The sequence below is a fragment of the Saccopteryx leptura genome, chromosome X, assembly GCF_036850995.1.
Source record: "Saccopteryx leptura isolate mSacLep1 chromosome X, mSacLep1_pri_phased_curated, whole genome shotgun sequence".
NCBI lineage: Eukaryota > Metazoa > Chordata > Mammalia > Chiroptera > Emballonuridae > Saccopteryx > Saccopteryx leptura.
Window position 1 is genome coordinate 125,065,276 of NC_089516.1, and position 24,170 is coordinate 125,089,445.

The following is a 24,170-nucleotide window of genomic DNA, read 5'->3' on the forward strand; positions in this document are numbered from 1 at the left end:
AGTGACATAGAAGACAAGCAAATTAAGGCACAACAGAGAGAAAGAGACTCAAAAATTTAAAAAAATGAGAAAACCCTACAGGAATTGTCTGACTCCATCAAAAAGAATAATGTAAGAATAATAGGTATACCAGAGGGAGAAGAGAGAGAAAATGAAATGGAGAATGTATTCAAGCAAATAATAGATGAGAACTTCCCAAGCCTGTCAAAGAACTAAAGCCTCAAATTCAAGAAGCAAACAGAACACCAAGTTTTCTTAACCACAACAAACCTACTCCAAGGCATATCACAACAAACCAAGGACAAAGAAAAAATTCTCAAGGAAGCCAGGGAAAAGAAGAATACAACATATAAAGGAAGGCCTATTAGATTATCATTAGATATCTCAGCAGAAACTCTACAAGCCAGAAGAGAGTGGACCCCAATATTTAAAGCCCTGAAAGAGAAGAACTTTCAGCCAAGAATACTATACCCATCAAAGCTATCCTTCAAATACAAAGGAGAAATAAAAACGTTCCCAAATACAGAAAAGATGAGGGAATTTATCATCAGAAAACCCCCACTCCAGGAAATACTAAAGGGGGTTTTCCAACCAGATTCAAAGAACAAAACAAAACAAAACCACAAATAAAAGCTCCACCAAGAACACAATAAAACCAAATTTAAACTGTGACAACAAAAGCAAAAAAAAAGGGGAGAGGATGGAGATTAACGGTAGCAAAGTATGATGAAGTGCAAAAACACTCATAAGATAGGGTACTACAATAAATATGGTAGGTTCCCTTTTCATTACTTAATGGTAACCACCCTTGAAAAAAACCACCACAGAAGCACATGATTTAAAAAAGGTAGCAACAGAGGAAAAAAGTATGAATACAAAGAAACAAAAACAAATGATAGAAAAACAAAAGAGAAGAATCAAACAAGATACAAAACTAACAGAAAGCAATTTATAAAATGGCAATAGGGAACCCACAAGTGTCAATAATTACACTTAATGTAAATGGATTAAACTCACCAATAAAAAGACACAGAGTAGCAGAATGGATTAAAAAAGAAAATCCAACTGTATGCTGCCTACAAGAAACACATCTAAGCAACAAGGATAAAAACAAATTCAAAGTGAAAGGCTGGAAAACAATACTCCAAGCAAATAATATCCAAAAAAAGCAGGTGTAGCAATAATCATATCTAATAATACTGACTACAAGACAGAAAAAGTACTCAGAGACAAAAATGGTCATTTCATCATGATTAAGGGGACACTGAATCAAGAAGACATAACAATCCTTAATATATATGCACCAAACCAAGGAGCACCAAAATATATAAGACAGCTACTTATTGACCTAAAAACAAAAACTGACAAAAATACAATCATACTTGGAGACCTCAATACACTGCTGATGGCTCTAGATCCATCATCCAAATAGAGAATCAATAAAGATACATTGGCCTTAAACAAAACACTAGAGCACCTGGATATGATAGACATCTACAGGACACTTCATCCCAAAGCGACAGAGTATACATTTTTCTCTAGTGTACATGGAACATTCTCAAGAATTGAACATATGTTGGGCCACAAAAATAACATCAGCAAATTCAGAAAAATTGAAATTGTACCAAGCATATTTTCTGATCATAAAGCCTTGAAACTAGAATTTATATGCAAAAAAGAGGGAAAAACCCCACAAAAATGTGGAAACTAAACAATATACTTTTAAAAAATGAATGGGTCAAAGAAGAAATAAACGCAGAGATCAAAAGATATATACAGACAAATGAAAATGACAATACAACATATCAGAATCTCTGGGATGCAGCAAAAGCAGTAATATGAGGGAAATTCGTATCATTTCAGGCCTATATGAACAAACAAGAGCCCAAGTGAACCACTTAACTTCACACCTTAAGGAACTAGAAAAAGAAGAAAAAAGACAACCCAAAACCAGCCAAAGAAAGGAAATAATAAACATCAGAGCAGAAATAAATAAAATAGGAACAGAAAAACTATAGAAAAAATTAATAAAACAAGGAGCTGATTCTTTGAAAAGATCAACAAAATTGACAAACCCTTGGCAAGACTCACCAAGGAGAAAAGAGAAAGGACTCATATAGACAAATCCAAAATGAAAGAGGAGAAATCACCACAGACATCATAGATATACAAAGAATTATTGTAGAATACTATGAAAAACTATATGCCACCAAATTCAACAATCTAGAAGAAATGGATAAATTCCTAGAACAATACAACCTTCCTAGACTGAGTCATGAAGAAGCAGAAAGCCTATACAGACCAATTAGCAGGGAGGAAATAGAAAAAACTATTAAAAACCTCCCCAAAAATAAAAGTCCAGGCCCAGACGGTTATACTAGTGAATTCTATCAAACATTCAAAGAAGACTTGGTTCCTATTCTACTCAAAGTCTTCCAAAAAATTGAAGAAGAAGCAATACTTCCAAACACATTTTAGGAGGCCAACATAATCCTCATACTGAAATCTGGCAAGGATGGCACAAAAAAAGAAAACTACAGACCAATATCTCTAATGAATACAGATGCTAAAATACTAAACAAAATACTGGCAAATCGAATACAAGAACATATTTAAAAAATAATACATCATGATCAAGTGGGATTCATCCCAGAATCTCAAGGATAGTTCAACATACGTAAAATGGTTAACGTAATACACCATATCAACAAAACAAAGCACAAAAACCACATGATTTTATCAATAGATGCAAAAAAGGCATTCAATAAAATACAACACATCTTTATGTTTAAAACACTCAACAAAATGGGTATAGAAGGAAAATATCTCAACATGATAAAGGCCATATATAATAAACCATCAGCCAGCATCATATTAAATGGCATAAACTGAGGACAGATCTACCTTAAATCAGGAACAAGACAGGGTTGTCCACTCTCTCCACTCTTATTTAACGTGGTGCTAGAAGTTCTTGCCAGAGCAATCAGACAAGACAAAGAAATAAAACGCATCCATATCAGAAAAGAAGAATTAAAGGTATCACTTTTTGCAGATGATATGATCCTATACATCGAAAACCCCATAGACTCCACAAAAAGATTCCTAGAAACAATAAACCAATACAGTAAGGTCGCAGGATACAAAATTAACATACAGAAGTCCATAGCCTTTCTATATGCTAACAATGAAATATTAGAAAATGAACTCAAAAAAAATAATCTCCTTCACGATTGCAACAACAAAAAAAAATAAAATACCTAGGAATAAACATAACAAAGAATGTAAAGGACCTATATAACGAAAACTACAAAGCATTGTTAAAGGAAATGGAAAAAGATACAATGAGATGGAAAAATATTCTTTGTTCGTGGATAGGAAGAGTAAATATAATTCAATCAAAATGGCCATATTACCCAAAGCAATTTATAAATTTAATGCAATTCCCATCAAAATTCCTATGACATATTTTAAAGAAATGGAACAAAAAAAATCATCAGATTTATATGAAACTATAAAATACCCCGAATTGTCAAAGCAATCCTAAGGAAAAAGAATGAAACTGGGGGCATTGCAATATCTGACTTCAAACTCTATTATAGGGCCACGACAATCAAAACAGCATGGTATTGGCAGAAAAATAGACACTCAGACCAATGGAACAGAATAGAAAATCCAGAAATAAAACCACATATATATAGTCAAATAATTTTCGATACAGGGGCCAAAAACACACAGTGGAGAAAAAAAAGCCTCTTCAACAAATGGTGCTGGGAAAACTGGAAAGCCACATGAAAAAGAATGAATATGGACTACAGTTTGTCCCCTTGTACTAAAATTAATTCAAAATGGATCAAATACCTAAATATAAGACCTGAAACAATAAAGTACATAGAAGGAGACATAGGTACTAATCTCATAGACCTGGGTTTTAAAAAGCATTTTATGAATTTAACTCCAAAGGCAAGAGAAGTGAAGGCACAGATAAATGAATGGGACTACATCAGACTAAAAAGTGTTTGCTCAGCAAGAGAAACTGATAACAAAATAAACAGACAGCCGACTAAATGGGAAATGATATTTTCAAACAACAGCTCAGATAAGGGCCTAATATCCAAAATATACAAAGAACTCATAAAACTCAACAACAAACAAACAAACAATCCAATAAAACAATGGAAAGGGGACATGAACAGACACTTCTCCCAGAAAGAAATACAAGTGGCCAACAGATATATGAAAAGATGCTCATCTTCATTACTTATTAGAGAAATGCAAATCAAAACTACAATGAGATACCACCTCACACCTGTTAGATTAGCTATTATCAACAAGACAGGTAATAGCAAATGCTGGAGAGGCTGTGGAGAAAAAGGAACCCTCATTCATTGTTGGTGGGAATGTAAAGTAGTACAAACATTATGGAAGAAAGTATGGTGGTTCCTCAAAAAACTGAAAATAGAACTACCTTATGACCCAGCATTCCCTCTACTGGGTATACAGCCCCAAAACTCAGAAACATTGATACGTAAAGACACATGCAGCCCCATGTTCATTGCAGCACTGTTCACAGTGGCCAAGACATGGAAACAACCAAAATGCCCTTCAATAGAAGACTGGATAAAGAAGATGTGGCACATATACACTATGGAATACTACTCAGCCATAAGAAATGATGACATCGGATCATTTACAACAAAACGGTGGGATCTTGATAACATTATACGAAGTGAAATAAGTAAATCAGAAAAAACCAAGAACTGCATTATTCCATATGTAGGTGGGACATAAAAACGAGACTAAGAGACATTGATAAGAGTGTGGTGGTTATGGGGGGGGGAGGGAGAGGAAAAGGGGAAGGGGCACGAAGAAAACTAGATAGAAGGTGACGGAGGACAATCTGACTTTGGGTGATGGGTATGCAACATAATTGAATGACAAGATAACCTGGACATGTTTTCTTTGAATATATGTACCCTGATTTATTGATGCCACCCCATTAACATTAATAAAAATTTATTTATATTAAAAAAGAGTGAGTCTTAGACGGATGTAACAGAGGGAATCTGGTCATTATTTAAAAATAAAACATTGTTCAGACTTAAATATTAAAAAAATGAATGGCCAACTGTGATAATGAGGACTAGAGGTTTTTTTTGTTGTTTTTTTTTTGTTTTGTTTTTTTGTTTTGTTTTTTGTATTTTTCTGAAGCTGGAAACGGGGAGAGACAGTCAGACAGACTCCCGCATGCACCCGACCGGGATCCACCTGGCACGCCCACCAGGGGGCGACGCTCTGCCCAGCAGGGGGTGATGCTCTGCCCCTCCGGGGCGTCACCCTGCCGCGACCAGAGCCACTCCAGCGCCCGGGGCAGAGGCCAAGGAGCCATCCCCAGCGCTGGGGCCATCCTCGCTCCAATGGAGCCTCGGCTGCAGGAGAGGAAGAGAGAGACAGAAAGGAAGGAGGGGGGGGGGTGTTGAGAAGCAAAGGGGCGCTTCTGCTATGTGCCCTGGCCGGGAATCGAACCCGGGTCCCCTGCATGCCAGGCCGACGCTCTACCACTAAGCCAACCAGCCAGGGCCGAGGACTAGAGTTTTTAATGTTGTAGTTATAGGAAAATGTTGAGACAAAAGGTAAGCAATCTGCAAATGTGTTAATTAAAAGTATGTATGTGTTTATAATGCCTCTACAAATACTGTTTTAAAATTCATCTATTCTAGATCTTTAAAATAAGTAATTTGAAAACAAAGTTTCTTTTAAAAAATTTATTTCGGTGATCAGTGGGATTAGTTTGTGGTGGCAGTGGCTGAAGAGGCAAAAGTACAATTTTGTAGAAAAGTTGGTACTGATTTGCTCACAGAGAGGGCTATAATTCTAAAGAGTTCAGAGACCTGTATGTGATGGACAGCTCAAGCCACATACGGACATATAATTCGTGTGACTGGAAAGAGTATAGTCCTTCTAAATAAAGACTCTAGCTACAAGCTTCTTTGGCCGTTGGGAGTGCTTTGCTGAGATGTAAATAGGAGGGAATTCATATTTTAGAATACATGCACATGTTTCTTATATTTTCTCTTTTTAAAATTTATTTATTGATTTTAGAGAGAGAGGAAGAGAAAGAGATTGAGAGAGAGAGAGAGAGAAACATCAATCTTTTTCTGTACATTCTCTAACCAGGAACAGACTCTGTAACCTTGGTGTATGAGGATGATGCTCTACCCCTGGTTGGCAAACTGCAGCTCGCGAGCCACCTGCGGCTCTTTGGCCCTTTGAATGTGTCTCTTCCACAAAATACCACACGCGGGCGCTACCTCTATAAAGAATGCACCTACCTATATAGTTTAAGTTTAAAATTTTGGCTCCCAAAGGAAATTTCAATTGTTGTACTGGTGATATTTGGCTCTGTTGGCTAAGGAGTTTGCCGATCACTGCCAAACGAGCAATCCAGCCAGGGCTATTATCTCTTTTTAATAAGTAAGTTTCTGACGGTAACAAAGGAATAAAAACTTAAAGCAGTATAGCATAGTGGTTAAGACCTTAGGCTCTGAATTAGGATTGGAATTTGAATCCCACCTCTGCCATTTACCAAAGTTAGTTTCTTAATTTCTTAAAAACATCAGTTTTCTTATCTTTCAAAAAAGGAAAATAATAGTGTCCCAGTAGAGCCCAAGCTCCATGTAGATCAGGTGTCCCTGATTCAACTTCCCCGTGCAGTGGGACACTTCTGCTTATCAGCAGGCCTGGCAGCCTCTTCGAGACTACTCTTTTTTTTTTTTTCTTTTTTTTTTTTTCTGAAGCTGGAAACAGGGAGAGACAGTCAGACAGACTCCCGCATGCGCCCGACCGGGATCCACCCGGCACGCCCACCAGGGGCGATGCTCTGCCCATCCTGGGCGTCACCATGTTGCGACCAGAGCCACTCTAGCGCCTGAGGCAGAGGCCACAGAGCCATGCCCAGCGCCCGGGCCATCTTTGCTCCAATGGAGCCTTGGCTGCGAGAGGGGAAGAGAGAAACAGAGAGGAAAGCGCGGCGGAGGGGTGGAGAAGCAAATGGGCGCTTCTCCTGTGTGCCCTGGCCGGGAATCGAACCCGGGTCCTCCGCACGCTAGGCCGACGCTCTACCGCTGAGCCAACCGGCCAGGGCGAGACTACTCTTGAGGTGGATAAGAGGATGCTACTGATAAGTGCCAACACTAAATGCCACCGGAGGAAAGACACGACCGACACACAAATTAGTTGCAAGAATCACACAGGCAGTTTATTACTCACAAATTCTTTTGGTGTGCCTGGGTACAGCTTAAGGGGGCCCCGTCGTTGTGCTCCTCTCCGCTGTCTTTAGTCAGAGCTCAGAGCCGCATGGAGACAGTCCACATCAAAAAAGTCTGGGCGACTACTGCAGCAGGGGGCCCCTCAGCTTTAGTACCTTTTCTGGCCAACGCCTTCTAACAGGTGTCAAGCTACAGGATTATCACCTCAAACCACCTTTTTGGGAGTGCCTCACATGGAATCCCCTCTATGTCAACCTACTGAAATGTTTACATCAAACCACTTTTTAAGATGTTCTCATTTACATTAACTTACAAAGTTAATGTAAATAATACCAAGCCACTTCTTATCTAGGTATAACTTCACACACAGACACTAACTGGGCCCTGCTCGAAAGTCAGAGTCTATATCACATTTACACTCACTATATTAATTGCTATCCAAATGGCATAACTTTATTTAATTTTAATAATTATTTTAATTACTTTTATATATCTTCCATATTTTTGTTTTCTACATTTCTATATATTTAATTACTATAACATTATATTACTACAAAAAATAGTTCCTGTCTCATAGTGTAGCAGTCCCCACATGAATCTCTTGGTATCATCCTCAGCAAGTGTTCCCTAATGTCAACTACCATGTGTGTTAAGAAAAAATTTAATGGGGGAACAAAGGTATTCTGAACACGTATTCATTCAACAAATAACCATTGAGGGCCAGGTGCCTTGCTCTGACTAAACCGCTGTACTGAACACATAAACCCTATTATTGCATAATCCCACGTGATTACAGAATCTTTGTGAGATAGGTTTAACATTCAGTTAAGCCTATGGGGTAAACCGAATCATTATCATTCAGGGTGCTTTTCTTCTGCTCCACCCCATAGGGGCTGGCGCCAGAAGCCTGTCACCAGGCTCTCTCATCGTTTTCTGGCTGATTGTGAGTTGTGAATTCACACTCCCCCATTTGTATTTCTACTGTTTAGATTTTTAAACTTTTTTTGGTCCCCTCTTCTGTTTCCAACTTGCTCTCTCTCAACCGCGTGCTTTTAGTACAAGGCCTGAGTCAAATTCTTAGGTCCCTAACGCCTGGGCCGTACTGAGGTTTGTTTCCTTGACAGAGGCGGATCTAACGGCGGGCCACCAGGCGCGCCCTTGCCTGGGACTTCTGAAGGGCCCCGCAAAACCCCAACTTTACACTTTTTTTCTAATAACACCAAGTTTGGCTTCATATGTGCAATTTTAACCTGAATAGTACATGATATTTTTTATTTATTTAAAAATATGGTTAACATGTATTTTTATTTTCCCTCTCTTTTTTATGAGGAGCCCAAGATTTTCTTCTGCGCCGGGGCTTCAATCAACCTTAATCCGCCTCTGTTCCTTGATCTTTGTTTCTGAGCTACGAAACACCGCTCATCCCTTTTCTCTGCTTTCGCCACTTTTGTTTTAAGCCCTCTGCCCCGCCCCCTCACGTTCCCTCCTATTTCTTTTTCTGCGCAGGCGCCCCGTCCTTTCACATCTCTTCCCCGCCCTCCCCTGCCAGGGCCTAGTTGGCGCGAGGTGGGCGCGGCTGTGGCTCTGAACGAGAGTTCTGCTCTCACTCAGAGCCGTGTTAACTGCGGAAGCTGCCGAATTTTCCTGCCCTGGCTTCCTCTCCGGGGACACCGCCCGAAAGTCAGGTTGCCCCATGGAGCTTTTAGGCCTGCATCCTGCCCCCCTACCCCGTTAGGACTCCTGTTTCGCGTCTTATTTCGCGCCTTCTTAAGGTTTGTAGGAGGGGCAGTTGGAATGCCTGAGCCACGGTTGCCAGGGCGACAGCTTGGTTACTTCCGTTGGTTCCAGTGCTTCCGGGTTGGCGTTGCGGTGGCGTTTCCGACTGTGGGAGCCCCAGCTTCCCAGTCTTCTGATGAGCCCGAGCAGGTGAGGGGGAGCTCCTGGATTTCCAGGCTGGGGAGCGGGGCTGGGCCGCGCCAGGCCGCGCGGGACCGGGCTGGCCTGGTTCCCGGACTGGGAGGGGCTTAACGGTCCTTTGGTCTCTCTCTCCCCTCAGCCGAGTCCTTTCCTTCTATTTCACTCTTCTGGCATCGTTGGTTTTACTTCTTCGATTGAACCCTGCTTCCTCGACCCCCCTGGGAGGCCGCCTCCTTCAGGCGCCTCCCTTCTCTCCAAGAACTCGCTCTGACAGCTGAGGAACTGGCAAGATCCTGCTACCCAGAGGGTGAATGGGTATCTTTCCCGGAATAATCCTAATTTTTCTAAGGGTGAAGTTTGCAACGGCGGCCGTGATTGTAAGCGGAGTAAGCAAACACCTCCATTGTGTTAGTGTGAGAGGTGCTGTTGAAATACGCTCCCTTCAGTTTCTACCCCCTCCCCTCCTTGAGGTCAAGGCATTGAAGGCATCTATTAAAATGCAGTTCAGATAACTAATTGTGATGACAGCCTTTATCAACACGAATTCGTTTCTCAGGCAGGTAACAGCAGGGACGTGTGTAGTTCTCCGTCAGCGTCTCCTTGTTGTTTTTCAGGCTAGGGATGCTTCGAGTCACCATAAACTCCTCCCTCTCCTTCGTTCCCTACATCATCAAGTTCCTTTGTGTCTCCATTTTAGGTGTTTGCCTCAAACCTCACTGCTAACAAACAGCTTGTCTGCTTTACTGTACACCATCTTAAGCTAGTTTTCCTGCCTCCCGTTTGTAATCACTGCTTCCTGCAGCTCTGGTAGCCTAAATAAAATGTGGATTTCCTCAAATCACTTCCCGGCTCAAAATCTTACAGTATCCCTTACACCCCAACCCACCCCACCACACCCCACACACCACACACACACACACACACACACACACACACACACACACACACATACACACATGATATGTTCCTTATACTATATTGCACACACACACACACACACACACACACGATATGTTCCTTATACTATATTGCTTCAATGAGATAAGGGAATTTTTAGTCCCGTACTGACGCCTGCCTCCAGATGCTCTGCTTTTCCCCACATTTGGGCCACTGTTCACCCTGCCCCCCCCCCCCCCGCCTGCCCCCTTACCCACACATATCCAGATTTGTACCGGCCTTGTGTCGAGGCCCGTTTTAGATTCTCACATCCATAAGCCTTGCCTTTCCAATCATTCAGACCCTTGCTGATTGTCTCCTTTGTCACACTTATCTTTCTCTTATTGTTTGTATTATATAGTTTAGCACTTATGGTATTTTTTCTTTAATGAACTACTCTGATTTCTATCGGATTATTAGTTCTTGAAAGGCAGGCCCCGTATTTTATAGAACTTTTATCCCCACCTCAGTGTCCTTGATTACAGAAAATATAGGTTGAATGTGAAATATTGTCATGCTGTTAGAACATTTATTCAGTTTTTATTTGATTTTCTTTTATTTTAACATGACATTTAGATCATAGCACATTGCAAGTTTGGGCATTTAATATCCTCTCAATAAAGATTTGCTTGGCTCTCCATTATTACTTCCCGAATCTGAAAATCTCTAGTGCCTACTCTTTTTTATTTTTATTTTTATTTATTGTGTTTACATAGATCCAAGTGTCCCACCGAATACTAGTGCCTACTCTTTCTTAAAGGAGAAAGCAAGAAAGGCACCCAGATTTTTTCTGATCAGATCTTTGGAGTATTGCAGGGTTATGTAACTTGCACTTTAGGATATTTCTCTCACTCCTTAGGCTATCAAAATTTTCTCAGTCAGACTTCAGAATGCATGCCTGCATTTTGAAGACATTTTTCATTGGTTTCTTTATATAATAAAAATATTTAAGGTATTTTATTTCTGTTTTAACTAAGATATGACTTCTCTCCTTTTATGCATATCTGGGGATAGCCACCACAATCAAAGTCATTGTTAGGTGCTTGGAGTATTTTACACAAGTAATTGTCTGCAACAAAAGCAAGAGAAGAGAATTAATAGGCAAAGAATCTCTGGGAATGAGCAAAGTGTAATGTACTGAGTGTGTAGTATTGGTTAGGTCCATCAACTTTCATGATTTCTCCTATAATCTTATACATATAGGCTGCATACACAGACAAAGGCCATCACTAGAACCAACCATGTCCTTAATGGACATGTACCTAACCCTGTGCAAGCTATTGTAGGAGTTATACAAAAGTGCTGTGAGACATGGTTTCAGCCTTTAGGGATCGTAACTAGTTAAGAGAGAGAATAACATAGGCAACGAGAAGATAAACCTCACCCTAATCCAGGGGTCTCCAAACTTTTTACACAGGGGGCCAGTTCACTGTCCCTCAGACCATTGGAGGGTTGCCAAATACAGTGGTCCTCTCACTGACCACCAATGGAAGAGGTGCCCCTTCCAGAAGTGCAGTGGGGGCTGGATAAATGGCCTCAGGGGGCCGCATTGCGGCCCGTGGGCCGTAGTTTGGGACGCCTGCGGATTTGTCTGCCTGAGGTTAAAATATAGAAGAGATAAGTGAAGTTTCAGAAAATATTACAGAACTGCAGAATAGGTGTAACATAGCATGCATGCTTGTGAATAGCTTTAAGTAAAAGATTTGGAGGTTTTAGCTGGCATTTTAATGATTCAGTAGTGTGATGTGGCCCCCATAAAAGTGAGTGCAATTTTCAGCTGTAATAGTTGAAGTATAATACTGATGAAAATTTGTGTAGTTATGTAGCTTGAGAGAGATAAGGTGTAGGAGAACATGATATCTATCTTTAAATATTCAAAGAAATTTCCCAGGGAAAAAGTAAATTTGTTCAATATTACCTCTAAAAAACGGGTGAAAACTATAGGAAGGCAGACTTTTGGCTCAGGAGGAGGAAGGAATGTTTAAAATAAGACCTAATTAAAGATAATACAGGACTATTCATAGTGAGATACTTTTCTAACCTTGGAGGGAAAAGGATTTTACTATCAAATGGGAATGGGAAGGTAGCAGTGGTAGCAATGTTAACCTAGCCAGTGGTTCCCAGACTTTTGGATTTCATGGACCAATAAATAAATAAATAAAAATGTATGAGGGGAGGCACCAATTAGGGTTGCCAGTCTTACTTTCTTAAGACACTAAGCAAAATCAACTACCAACTGTTATCATTTCATACAAGAAAGGTGGTTTTAAAGAATGTTCCAGTGGTTGGAAGACTATGATTTTCTAATAATCCTTTGAATTAAATATATTTGGCTGAAAAAAAGGCATTAGATATTCTTATTTTGTTCATTTCACCTCAGAATTGTAAAAGCTTCGTTAAGGCACCCCTGGACAACTGACCTAGGATTCAGTGACTGGTCTTTCTTTTCCCTGCTATGGCTCTGCCCCTGCCTCTAACTGATTCCTTATTGTTCCCTGAACCCTAATCTTACCTTCCTTATTAAAAGGCTGGATAGAAGGTAGTCAAATGCTGATAGAGGCTTTCTCTTGTAATGAAAAGATTTAAAGAGGTAAAGAGAAAGCTTTGGGGAGAACCGTAGCAGTCATTTGAAATCTCTGACTGTTTTAGGGTATCTATAAATTGGTCAATGGAGAGGGCATTCCGCCTCCAATCTCAGAGAGGGTATCTGTCATGGCCCTTGCTCTTCTGTGCCTGCCCTCTCACTGTGTCACGTTTTGCTATCAGTTGTACTATTAAAGTGTGAGTATAGCTGAAAATGTTGATAAGATAACGTTTAGTACTCAAGACTCATTTTAAGCCGCAGCTGTGTGCAGTACCTAATTCCTACTTTGCTTTTTAGAATTCTTTTCAACAACTTTCCTCCCAAAGAGTTATCTACTTGAGACTGTATTTCAGATAAACTGGCTGATCATACTGTTTTGAAAGGAAATTTCCATAATTATTTTTGTGACCTCTGACTACAGTCTACAGTTTACTATCCTTTATGGAAAACTGTTCTTCTCTGCTTAGTTACAGAGAATTCCTTATCTTGTAACAAAACAAAACCTTGGCTCCCCTAAAAAGAGACTGTGACTCAGTGGTGCTAACCCCAAATTGAGCAGTGGCGGAAGTGGACGGCAAGTAATATCTGTGAAAATATATATTGGAGTATTTAACTCTTCAAAGCGTAATAATGATAATAGCTACTAGTTGTTGAACTAGCTGCCAAGTACTTTTCTAGGTGTTTTACATTTTATTTAATTTTCACAATAATCCTATAATTTAGTATTTATTATTATGCCCGTTTTATAATCCAGAAAATCCAGGCATAGAGCAGTTAAGTAATTTGCCCAAGATCACAGAACTATTAAGTGATAGTGCCAAGTTCCAAACCTAGGAAGTCTGACTTCAGAGTGTTCATTCCTCACCACAGAGTCCTGGATGTTGCTTTTGAAATTTAATAATATACATTCTGTGAAGCTCTGAAAAAAAGGAATATTTAAAAGGTATCTGAGATTCCATCTGCATTATTTAGAAACTTGTAAATTCTCAGCCCAGACTCAGACCACCAATCAGAAACCCTGGGAGAAAAGGCCCAACAATTTGTCTTTTAATCCATTTTTAGATGATTCAGGTGTACATTAACATTTCAAAACCACTGATCTAGACGGCAGAAATATGGGGGGGGGAATCAAGAGAGAGAGCTGAGAGTGGCAGGGATAAAAGATGAAAATATTGAAGATGTCAGCTCTGTTGGGGGCGAGATGAGAAAGGAGAAAATGGAGATGAAGAGTAGAATGCATTGTTAAAGAACCTTAACTTCAGCCTGACCAGGCAGTGGCGCAGTGGATAGAGCATTGGACTGGGACGCACAGGACCCATTTTGAAACCCTGAGGTTGCTGGCTTGAGCATGGGCTCATCTGGTTTGAGCAAGGCTCACCAGTTTGAGTCCAAGGTCGCTGGCTTGAGCAAGGGGTCTCTTGGTCTGCTGGAGCCCCTGGTCAAAGCAATCAATGAACAACTAAGGTGCTGCAACAGAGAATTGATGCTTCTCATCTGTCTCCCTTCCTGTCTGTCGGTCCCTCTCTCTGTCGCTCTTTGTCATAAAAAAAACATCAAAAAACAAAACAAAAACCCTGAACTTCAAAGAAAGACGATATTTGTATACATGTGCTTTAAAAGGCCAGGGAAAAGGAGATTCTCTGGATGTGTGGATGTTAAATGGCACAAGAAGAGGGATAGCATGTTGATGTCACTCCCTTGGGAACAAGGAAGGTGAAAAGGTGCTTAACTCTGGCCTAGTGGGGGGAAGTTGTGGATTGCTAGAACTATCTAGATGAACTGAAACCCTGAAGTTTAGTGTCAAAATGAGAGGGCAGTGGTATCAGCCTGTGTTCTGCACCTGAGTCAGTGTGACTGAGTACCTTGAACTGCTTTTAGGAGATGCCTCAGCCTGTTATTTGAGCTCCAGGTTCCTTCACCACTCATTGTCTAGTTGATGTCCAACTTGGGTGTGTTGGATGGCCTGAAATGTCTTTGTTGGGTGGGGATGGGGCTAACAAAGAACTAAAGTGATTGATACTTGAGTGAGTTGCACACCTGCCCCTACAGCATGGCATTAAAGAACCCATTCATGATCATCTATAGCATAAAGCAGGATCCCCCATTTTCTGTCATTCCACTTGGTAGGGTTTTTCTTCTATGTGTGTTTTATTTGCCAATTTTATTGATTCAAGTTATGTGACCAGACACTAACAAATGCTTCTCACTCTTGTGCCTTGTTCTGCTTTGTGTTTATTTTTAGCACCAGAAAAGTGCCACTGTAAGCCATGAGATGTCTGGTCTGAATTGGAAACCCTTTGTATATGGCGGCCTCGCCTCTATTGTTGCTGAGTTTGGTAAGAATGGGAACACTGCCAAATCCGCTTCGTATGGTACAGATGGCAGCTTGTGATGGATGCTAGAGAAAAAGTAAAAAGAAAGGCCCTATTTGTTTTAAAAACTATTCTCTCAAAGCTATCAAGTAACCTTTTCTGAGAAAGTACTACTAATGGTATAGAAGAAGTTAAGAAAAGTCAAACTTAGGAAACTTTTTTAGTAATTTAATGATTTGTTAATTTGCTAGGTTTAAATAATATGCGTAAAAATACAGAGGTAGTTAGATAGGATGGGGTTTTCCGCTTTTTCCTGTACTAATGGTCTTTCCTTTATGATAAGTTGTTTTGTAACTTTCTTAGTATAAGTATCCAAAATTGTTTTCAAACCTCTATCCCATTTTAGAAGAAAATTAATTAATAAGATCAAAACAGAGTCTTCTCTATTTGATTTTAATTGTAACAATTTTAAGATTGTGTTTTTTCATCTTCCAAAGTTCTCTTCCTAACTAAGTAGGTCACTCCAATCCAGTAATTGTTGTTGACTTTCTTGGCATATGCTCTGGTGTTATGATATGAAAGTCATCGGTGACCAGAGATATATAACCACCTTGTTAGTTTCAGATCTGGAAATATTCCTTGAAACATATTTTGTTAATGTAGTGACCACTTCTGTGTGTTAATAAGAGAAAGAAATTTTGTTGAAGAAAAATTCCCCCCAAACACTGTGCTGGTATTAGTCCTGAATTAACCTAAGGAACTAGGATGAGTAGACTAAATAAGACTGCCATTACCATTCATAATACTAGGAAACTGTCCATTTCTTGTAAACAGATAAAGGAAGAAAATGCACAGCCTTGTCATAGTATATGAGAGTGTCTGGATCAGCAATCTCATGTTTTCCTTTCTTCTTTGTGAAAATCCAGGGAGATTTTAAGAGAGAGAAGTGGGGAGACTTGAGCTGGGCAGAAAGAAGAGACTGAGATAAATGCCGGGTGTATGTTACAGATGAAATTAAAACAACATTTAAGGCCTGGGCCAGTTGCTCAGTGGATAGAACATCAGCCCAGTGTATGGACTTCCCAGGTTCTATTCCCGGTCAGGACACACAGGAGAAGCAACCATCTGCTTCTCTCCCCCTTCTTTCCCTATTCTCCTCCTGCAGCCAGTGGCTTGATTGGTTTGAGTGTGGCCCTGGGTGCTGAGGATAGGTAGGTTGTTTTGAGTGCATCAACCTCAGGCACTAAAAATAGCTTAGTAATGGAGCATCGGCCCTAAATGGGGTTGTTGGGTGGCTCCCAGTTAGGGTGTGTGTGGGATTCTGCCTCACTATCACCTCTCCTCTCACCTAAAAAAAACATTTACAGTATATAAAGACCATCTTAAAGTACTTTATGATATCACAGTTTCAATAATACTGTGGGTCCAATCCTGCTGTCCAGCTAGGATACAGCAATTTGGCTTTAACACATAAAATCTTGTCTTCTGACTGGTATTCTAGTGTTCTTCCATATGTTATAAAAAGGACGTTGTTTAATGTTTTAAAAATTGTCATTGGCATACTTCAGTCAACATTTAACTGGGACTCATTGAAAAAACTTATAAATGAGTGTGTTCCTTCATAGGAACTTTTCCTGTGGATCTAACCAAAACACGACTGCAAGTGCAAGGCCAGAGCATTGATGCCCGCTTCAAAGAGATAAAATACCGAGGGATGTTCCATGCTCTGTTCCGAATCTATAGAGAAGAAGGTGTACTGGCTCTGTATTCAGGGTAATACTTCATTCTTTCTTCATATCGTGAGTAGAAATCCTTTTTAAGGAAACCACTCCTGTGTTTCAGCTGTCTCATAGTTTATGCCATTCATATTTACTGTTTCAACTTGTAATTGAATATTGATGTGCCAGTTTATACAGGCGCTCCCTGGGTTAGGAATGAGAGAGGTTCTGTAGGTTTGTTTTTCAGTTGAATTTATATGTACGTTGGGACAGGTCCATTTACCTATTAAATGCAACTTAGATGTTTTTCTTAACGTACTATTTATTTTTACCTTTCTGTGCATATAAATGCTTAAACATTTTCAAACCTACAGAACCTATCTTGTTCATAACCTGGGGACTGCCGGTATTTCACTTGCTTAAAGCCTTGAGTTTTGGGTTTGTGGGCAGGTGTTAGTGACGGTAAAATAGATGTTCCATTGCGGCACTGGCTTTTTCCTGTTTTTACAAGAATCATGGATAGACACTGTGAGCAGCAGCACCAGTTAACTGTATATTGATTTTTCTGTGATATTCTTCCTGAGTTGCCAAATGCTGACTTCTTTTAACATTTTTCCTCCTTAAACACTATTCTTGCAGTTTAACCAGAAAATGCAGCATGGAAGAAGGATGGAGACACATCTTTTTGGTCCTCTTCTGTTTAGCCATAAATTTGTGGTTTATTGGCTATTTTGTTATATATTTGTTAGTTTCCTAGGCCACTCCTGCTTCTAGGATACCAGTTTATAGCTCAGACAATGGACACCAATTTTATTATTAATCTATGTTAGGCTGAATTTCAAAGACAATTTTCTTGGGGAAAAATCAAGTAATACATCTGTGTTCTTTCATCATCATGGCTAATCACAGGATTATTTTTCTCTGGTAGCAAGCAATAAAGTCAGAAATATGCATAGTCATCATTCTTTTATCCTAACTGGCTGAGCTTCTGCTGTCTTTCTCTTTATAACTATTAAACTATAGTTCTGGAATTTGGAAGAATCCCAAAGGATGTTTGAGTGAGAATGTCTACAGTTTATAAGCAAAACTTAAATAGAATGAAATTTTGGCTGTGATACCTTGTTTTAAAAGGATAGAAGATGTATCTGCAACTGCTAGGAAGTAAGGTTGATTTTTACAAAATAAATCTGTGAGGTGGGTCATTAATGGGTGTGTACTTTTTCTACATTGCTGGATTCAATTTCCTAATATTTTGTTAAGGATTTTTCCAGGTAAGTTCATGAGAGAGATTGGCCTCTACTTTTTTTTTCTTGTACTGTTTTGATCTGGTTTTGGGATCAGGGTCATACTAACCTCATAAAATGAGTTGGGAAGCATTTCCTCTTCTATTTTCTGGAAGCGATTGTGTGAGGTTGGTGGTAGTTCTTTCTTTACAAATTTTGTAGAATTCCCCAGTGAAATTATTTGGATCTGAAGATTTTCTTTTTGGAAACTTTTAAATTATGAATTAAAATGTTTAATGGTTATGAGACTATTCATATTTTCTATTTCTTCTCAATTGAGTTTTGGTAGTTTGTGTGTTTTAAGGAAGCAGTTCGTTTCTTCTAAGTTGTTGAATTTAAGAGCATTAAGTACTTGCAGTGTTTTTCAACCATCAGTCTGTAGACCAGTCCACCAGAAATTTCTGCCGGTCTGTGAAAGAGTCAACCACTCTGGTGTATGAAGATTATAGACTCAGTGAACTTAGTTGAATTCTCTTATGCTCAGGGTCATTTCTGCCTTAGTGGTCCCCAAAATAATTCTACTATTTTCACTGGTCCCACGTGTAAAAAGGTTGAAAACCCATAATATTTTTCTGTTATCCTTCTAATGGCTGCAGAATTTGTAGTGATATATTCCCTTTCTCATTCCTGATAGTGGTGACTTACATTTTCTCTTTTGCTAGAGGTTAATCAAGTTCAGTGATTTCCAAAATGAGCTGACTTTCTGTTTCATTGATTTTTTTCTCTATTTTCCTGTTTCAATTTTATTAATTTGAGCTCTTTATTTTTTTTCTTCCTTCTTTTTGCTTGGGTATATTTTTCTATTTTTCTGGTTTCTTTAGGTAGGAACCAGACACTCCCTCTTTTCGAAGCATTTTGTCTTTTAAATTTCTCTCTTGGCACTGCACTCCACACATTTTAATAGGTTAAATTTTTCATTTCCATTCAGTTCTATGTATTTTAAAATTTTCCTTTGGGATTTCTATGATACATGGATTTTTAAAAGTGTGTTAATTTCTATATGTTTAAGGATTTTCCTTCTTGATTTCTAGTTTAATTTCATTATGGTCAGAGAACATACTCTATATGATTTCAATTGTGAAAAATTTGCTGAGGTTTATTTTATGACCCAAATATGCTCTCTTGGTGAATGTTCCCTGGGACTTGAAAAAAAATGTGTATTTTGCTGTTGTTGGTTGGATTGAGTTAGGTAATGGAAATGAGTAGGCTATCTAGATATATATAATGTGCAAGAGCACATATGTATAATTGACTTTATTCTTTTTTTTTTTTTTTTTTTTTTTTTTGGCAGAATTGCTCCTGCTTTACTAAGACAGGCATCATATGGCACCATTAAAATCGGTATTTACCAAAGCCTGAAGAGATTATTTGTAGAACGTTTAGAAGGTCAGTATAGACTCCTCATTCTCTTTTGGGGTAATACTCAGAGGGATTTTTGAGAGCGTGCTTAGTGAGAAGTGTTCTCTATGGCATGTGTGAGAATGGGTGACAGTCATTGCACGGACAAAGTGAGCTTGTACTGACTGGGGATTAATTCTTGCAGAGGTGATAATGTGTTAGGGGGATCTACTCTTCAACTTTGTCCCTTTCCTATCCAAAAAAAAAGGGGGGGGGCTTCTGGTCATCACAGAGGGAACATAAAATAAGCTTGTCCAGAAAGAGCATTGTCCTCATCAACAAGACGACTTAACAACAAGGACTTCTCTAGCTGCAGATGTTGACAAGCTTTTGTTAGGTGGACTAATTTTAGGCTATTATATTCTAGATTCTGATGTACCTAGGGCCCCTTTAGTACTGTCATGTCTTTTATTTGCTGCTGCAACATTGCAGGCTGATGCTGTGCGGAAGGGTAGTTTTATCACAGACCTGGGGCTGGTGCATGCTTGGGGATAGCTGGAGAACTTTCTGGTTAACAGTGTCTTTTGAATCATTTTACTACATCAACTATTTCTGGAGCTTCTTTGAAGGGTTCTCTTCCTAAAGTAATTTCCTTACACTGATTCTTCACTACGGTTCACCTAGTTTCTCTTTGTGGGCTTCTCGTTGTGAAGAGGCATGGTGAAGACTGAATTTTAACTTTTGAACAGTATGCTCTGGGGGTTGGTTGTTTTGGTTCGTTTTCAGTAGCTGAAGGATTTAGTTGCAAATGATTAGTTTTTCACATTTGACTACAGAGACCTTCTGTAAATAGAGGCTAGTAGATATTAAGGACAGTCAAAATTAATATTCAGATAATTTTTTTCTATTAGACAAAGATTTTATCTTTTAACATTCACTCCTGAGCCTTTAAGAGTTGATGATTCTCCAGAAAAAGTCTTAAAAAATAATTCTCTTTAGATGTATAAAATGATTGATGGGTAAAATAACCACATTTGAATTTGTGTATGGTACTATCACTTACATGTAAGAATGGGAGATATTCCAGTGTCATTTAGAAATAGTTTTTTTAAAATAATGTTTTATGTATTATAATTTTTATATGTTTCAGTACTGATTTGGGATCTAGAAGTATTTATTTTCATAAGTTTTGTGGTTTACTTTTACAGTCAGTTCTCTGACTAGCCTTCCCTTCCTCTGATGGCTCAGTACGCTGTTCTCAGACACTGGTACCTAATACAAGCAGACTCTTTCTTCCTCCCTCCCTCCCTTCGTTTCTTCCTTTCTTTTTGTTTTTTTCTTCTTTTTACAGATGAAACTCTTCTGATTAACATGATCTGTGGGGTAGTGTCAGGAGTGATATCTTCCACTATAGCCAACCCCACCGATGTGCTGAAGGTAAGAGGTCTGGTGGCACTGGGTGTGTGCAGTGTGATGTGAAAAGAGCGTGAGTTGTGAGTCAGATTTGGGTTTCGATTTCTCACTCTGTCACTTGACAGGTGTAAAATTTTGGGCAGATCACTTAATTGCTTTGAATATCAGTTTCCTCATTTGTAAAATGAAGATAATTCAGTACTTAATCACAATAGGTTGTTAAGGATTATAGATAATATATGTAAATTACCAATCATGGTACTTGGTAGGTAGCAGATACTCAATAAGTAGTAGTCAGTTGATAAGATATGCATTATACTATTAGTCTTCAACTCGAATATGCAAATCTCTTTTTAAGGAAATCAATTTTAAGATCTCCTACTTTCATTTGTACTCTTATCCAAAAGTGATCCGAGAGTGAACTTTTATATTTCATAGTTTTTTCCCCACTTTACGAAAGAAAGCCCCCCCCCCCAGAGCTCAGCATGGTGCAGTGACCTGTGATGTAGCTGGGATGCCAAATAGGGGGGAGACCGAAGTGCAGAGTTTTCAGAGGCTCTTGTAATAGTAATTAATCAAGGTACCTTAAGTTTATAATGTTCTGTCTTGTACTGTCATGCCCATATTTCTAATAAGAATGAGATTTGGCTTTAAAATAGCATGTATATTTTACCTTGCGTTGGGATCTTCTGAGTTCAGAACCAGGCCTGACCAGGTGGTGGTGCAGTGGATAGAGCATCAGAATGGGATGCTGAGGACCCAGGTTCAAAGCCCAGAGGTCACTGGCTTGAGGGCAGGCTCATCTGGTTTGAGCATGGGCTCACCAGCTTGAGCACAGGGTTGCCGGCTTGAGCAAGGTGTCACTTACTCTTTGGGAGCCCCTGGTCAAGACACATATGAGAAAGGAATCAATGAACAACTAAGATTCCACAATGAAGAATTGATGTTTCTCATCTCTCTCCCTTTCACCTGTCTGTCCCTATCTATCCTCTCTATCTCTCACTAAAAAAAAAAACAAAAACAAAAACAGAATATAGGTTAGTGGTGCTGAGTTTTTAAAATATAATTGGATTTCTTTCAGATTTTATCAAAACACAGAATGAAACATTTATTTTAATATCAATCTTCATCGTCTTTTACCTCATTAAATGGCAAATGTTTCCTATGAACTTATTTAAACATGATTAATTATATTATGATTAATTAAAAGCACTAAATATATGATAAAATGTGTGAGAGGATCCCAAACCACAATCTTGGACTGTGACAATACCAATATATGATTTATAATCACAGTTGGGCTGTTCCATCCTTTTACTTACCCTTGGACGACTCTTTTTCTGATTTACTATATATATATTGCTTCCTCACTTTTGTACCTGTATTTCTCTTTCTGTCCCAATGCCTTTCCTTTCTTCCCTTTCCATAAATTTATCCTTCAAAACTGCTCAGGAACAGGGTCAGGACTAGGATGAGGGAAGTGAGGTATTGGGCTTTGGTGCAAAATGTGAGGAAGTATCAAAAAGTCGGTAAAACGCCTGACCTTCTGGCAGCACAGTGGATAGAATGTTGCCCTAGGATGCTGAGGTTGCTGGTTTGAAACCCTGAGCTTGCCTGGTCAGGGCGCGGCAAGCAACACATGAGTGATGAGCAACTTAAAACAACTAGGAGCTCTCCCCCTGTATACTTTTTGCTCTCCCCCTGTATAAAATCAACAAATAAAATCTTTTTAAAAACCCAGTAATTAAGAGAAATAAAATTTCTATGCAAGATTTGAAAAAAAATAAGATGAATGCCAAAAATTAATGATGAACAAAAAGTATCAGTATTTTGTATAATTCAGCTTACTTGCCTCATTCTAATCTACTGTGCTAAATCCTGTCTTCAGTTACAGTTTTGATATTTGGTTATTTGGTTCATCTCGTATTTTTATGCATTAATTTTGATTTTTAGAACTATTTCATTAAGATATCTATTTGGATCACTGAGGTGTGTGTGTGTGTGTGTGTGTGTGTGTGTGTGTGTGTGTTGCTCTCCTCCTTTTTGTGTCTGAGAGAAGTGTCACACTTGCTGCTCAGTGACACTTAGTACTGGCTGTGCTCAGGAACCACCTTAAAGTTTGTCTTTGTGATAATAATTTCTATTATTTAATTTGGCTTAGGCTTTTATTTCAACTCTTAGTAGTAGCAGTTGGCTTTCTGTGTAAAAGCATGTTGCTATTATGTGACGTTTATTACAGTCTAGAATTTTGCTTCATGAAAATCAGGGCTATACTTGGGCCACCAGCGTTTAGTGATTGACTGCTTGCTGTGATTCTGTATGTCGGTGGGAGGTTGTACCAAATTTTTCACATTCTTCAATATCAAATATTATTCTACAAACGAAATTTTATGGTTGCTTAGTATTCCATTACAAGGATGCATCATAAATTTATGCAGCCAATCCTTTGTGGTTTTTGGACAGGTAGGCTGTTTTAATTTTTCACTAAACTAATCATGTTTTGGATGAATTGTTTTCTACCTCCACTGAGTACTTGTTCTTTCTTTGCCCAAGTTTTTTTCAACTCCCGAAATGATGGGCTTAGGTAAGAAGAATGTGAGGCTGATAAAAAACATCTTTATAAGACATACTTTGGCACAAATGATATTCTACTATATATAGTTTGTCATTAACTTCATAATAATGCCAGGCTGGTTTTTCTTTAATTTCCAAATGTTGTCTTCTTAATTTTAAATAAGTGAAACAACTGATTTTGGTTCTCTCTGTCAGAACAAAATGTTCACCTCATCTTATTTTAGATTCGAATGCAGGCTCAGGGAAGCTTGTTCCAGGGCAGCATGATTGGCAGCTTCATCGACATATACCAACAAGAAGGTACCAAAGGTCTGTGGAGGGTGAGTACTCTTCCTAATACTGTGCTATGCTCAATCCCTAGAATTTGCAAAGAATGTTTTCTCTATCAAGTCATAAAATTGTGAGTTGTCATCTTATACTGTGTAAGATTCTTAGTAACCCCCAAAAGTAAGGTAAGAAGGTCCTCATCACCTCTAAAATGACCAGAACCTATTAGTCATCTTTATTTCTGCTTAAAGTTTGGGGGGTGTCGATGTTACATTATTTGAGATAGCCATTTTAGTGTGTTTAAATTTTCAGTGAATTTAGTTCTTCAGTATACATTTTTGCCAATTTTGTATATACACAGCAATATCTGTTTATGGTAGTCTCTGTAGTGCATAAAGTTGTTGCCTAAAATAAGTTTTTAAAACCTTTTTAAAGATTAAAGATGCATTATAAAATACTGAGAAATATGTACATGAGAAAAAATTCATTAAGTCCCTCTAGCTAGAGATAATCACTGTTAACATTTTATAATATTATCTTTCAGTTTTCAAGCTACACTTTGT

The 24,170-nt window shown here is 38.8% G+C and overlaps 1 protein-coding gene across 5 annotated transcripts in view; it reads left to right on the plus strand.

Moving 5' to 3' along the window:
• Positions 1-8,820: 8,820 nt before the first annotated feature.
• SLC25A14 (solute carrier family 25 member 14) overlaps positions 8,821-24,170 on the plus strand; it is a 57,600-nt gene continuing 42,250 nt past the window's right edge. The window contains exons 1-7 of one of the 5 annotated variants that reach the window (XM_066357141.1): positions 8,821-8,950; positions 9,046-9,191; positions 14,945-15,038; positions 16,640-16,787; positions 19,307-19,401; positions 20,705-20,790; positions 23,565-23,660. In XM_066357141.1, coding sequence (XP_066213238.1) covers positions 9,060-9,191; positions 14,945-15,038; positions 16,640-16,787; positions 19,307-19,401; positions 20,705-20,790; positions 23,565-23,660 — 651 coding nt within the window. In that variant the 5' untranslated portion in view covers positions 8,821-8,950; positions 9,046-9,059. Of the gene's footprint in view, positions 9,192-9,321; positions 9,569-14,944; positions 15,039-16,639; positions 16,788-19,306; positions 19,402-20,704; positions 20,791-23,564; positions 23,661-24,170 lie in introns of all 5 variants that reach the window. The other 4 variants (XM_066357140.1, XM_066357143.1, XM_066357145.1 and 1 more) reach the window with 4 other exon arrangements.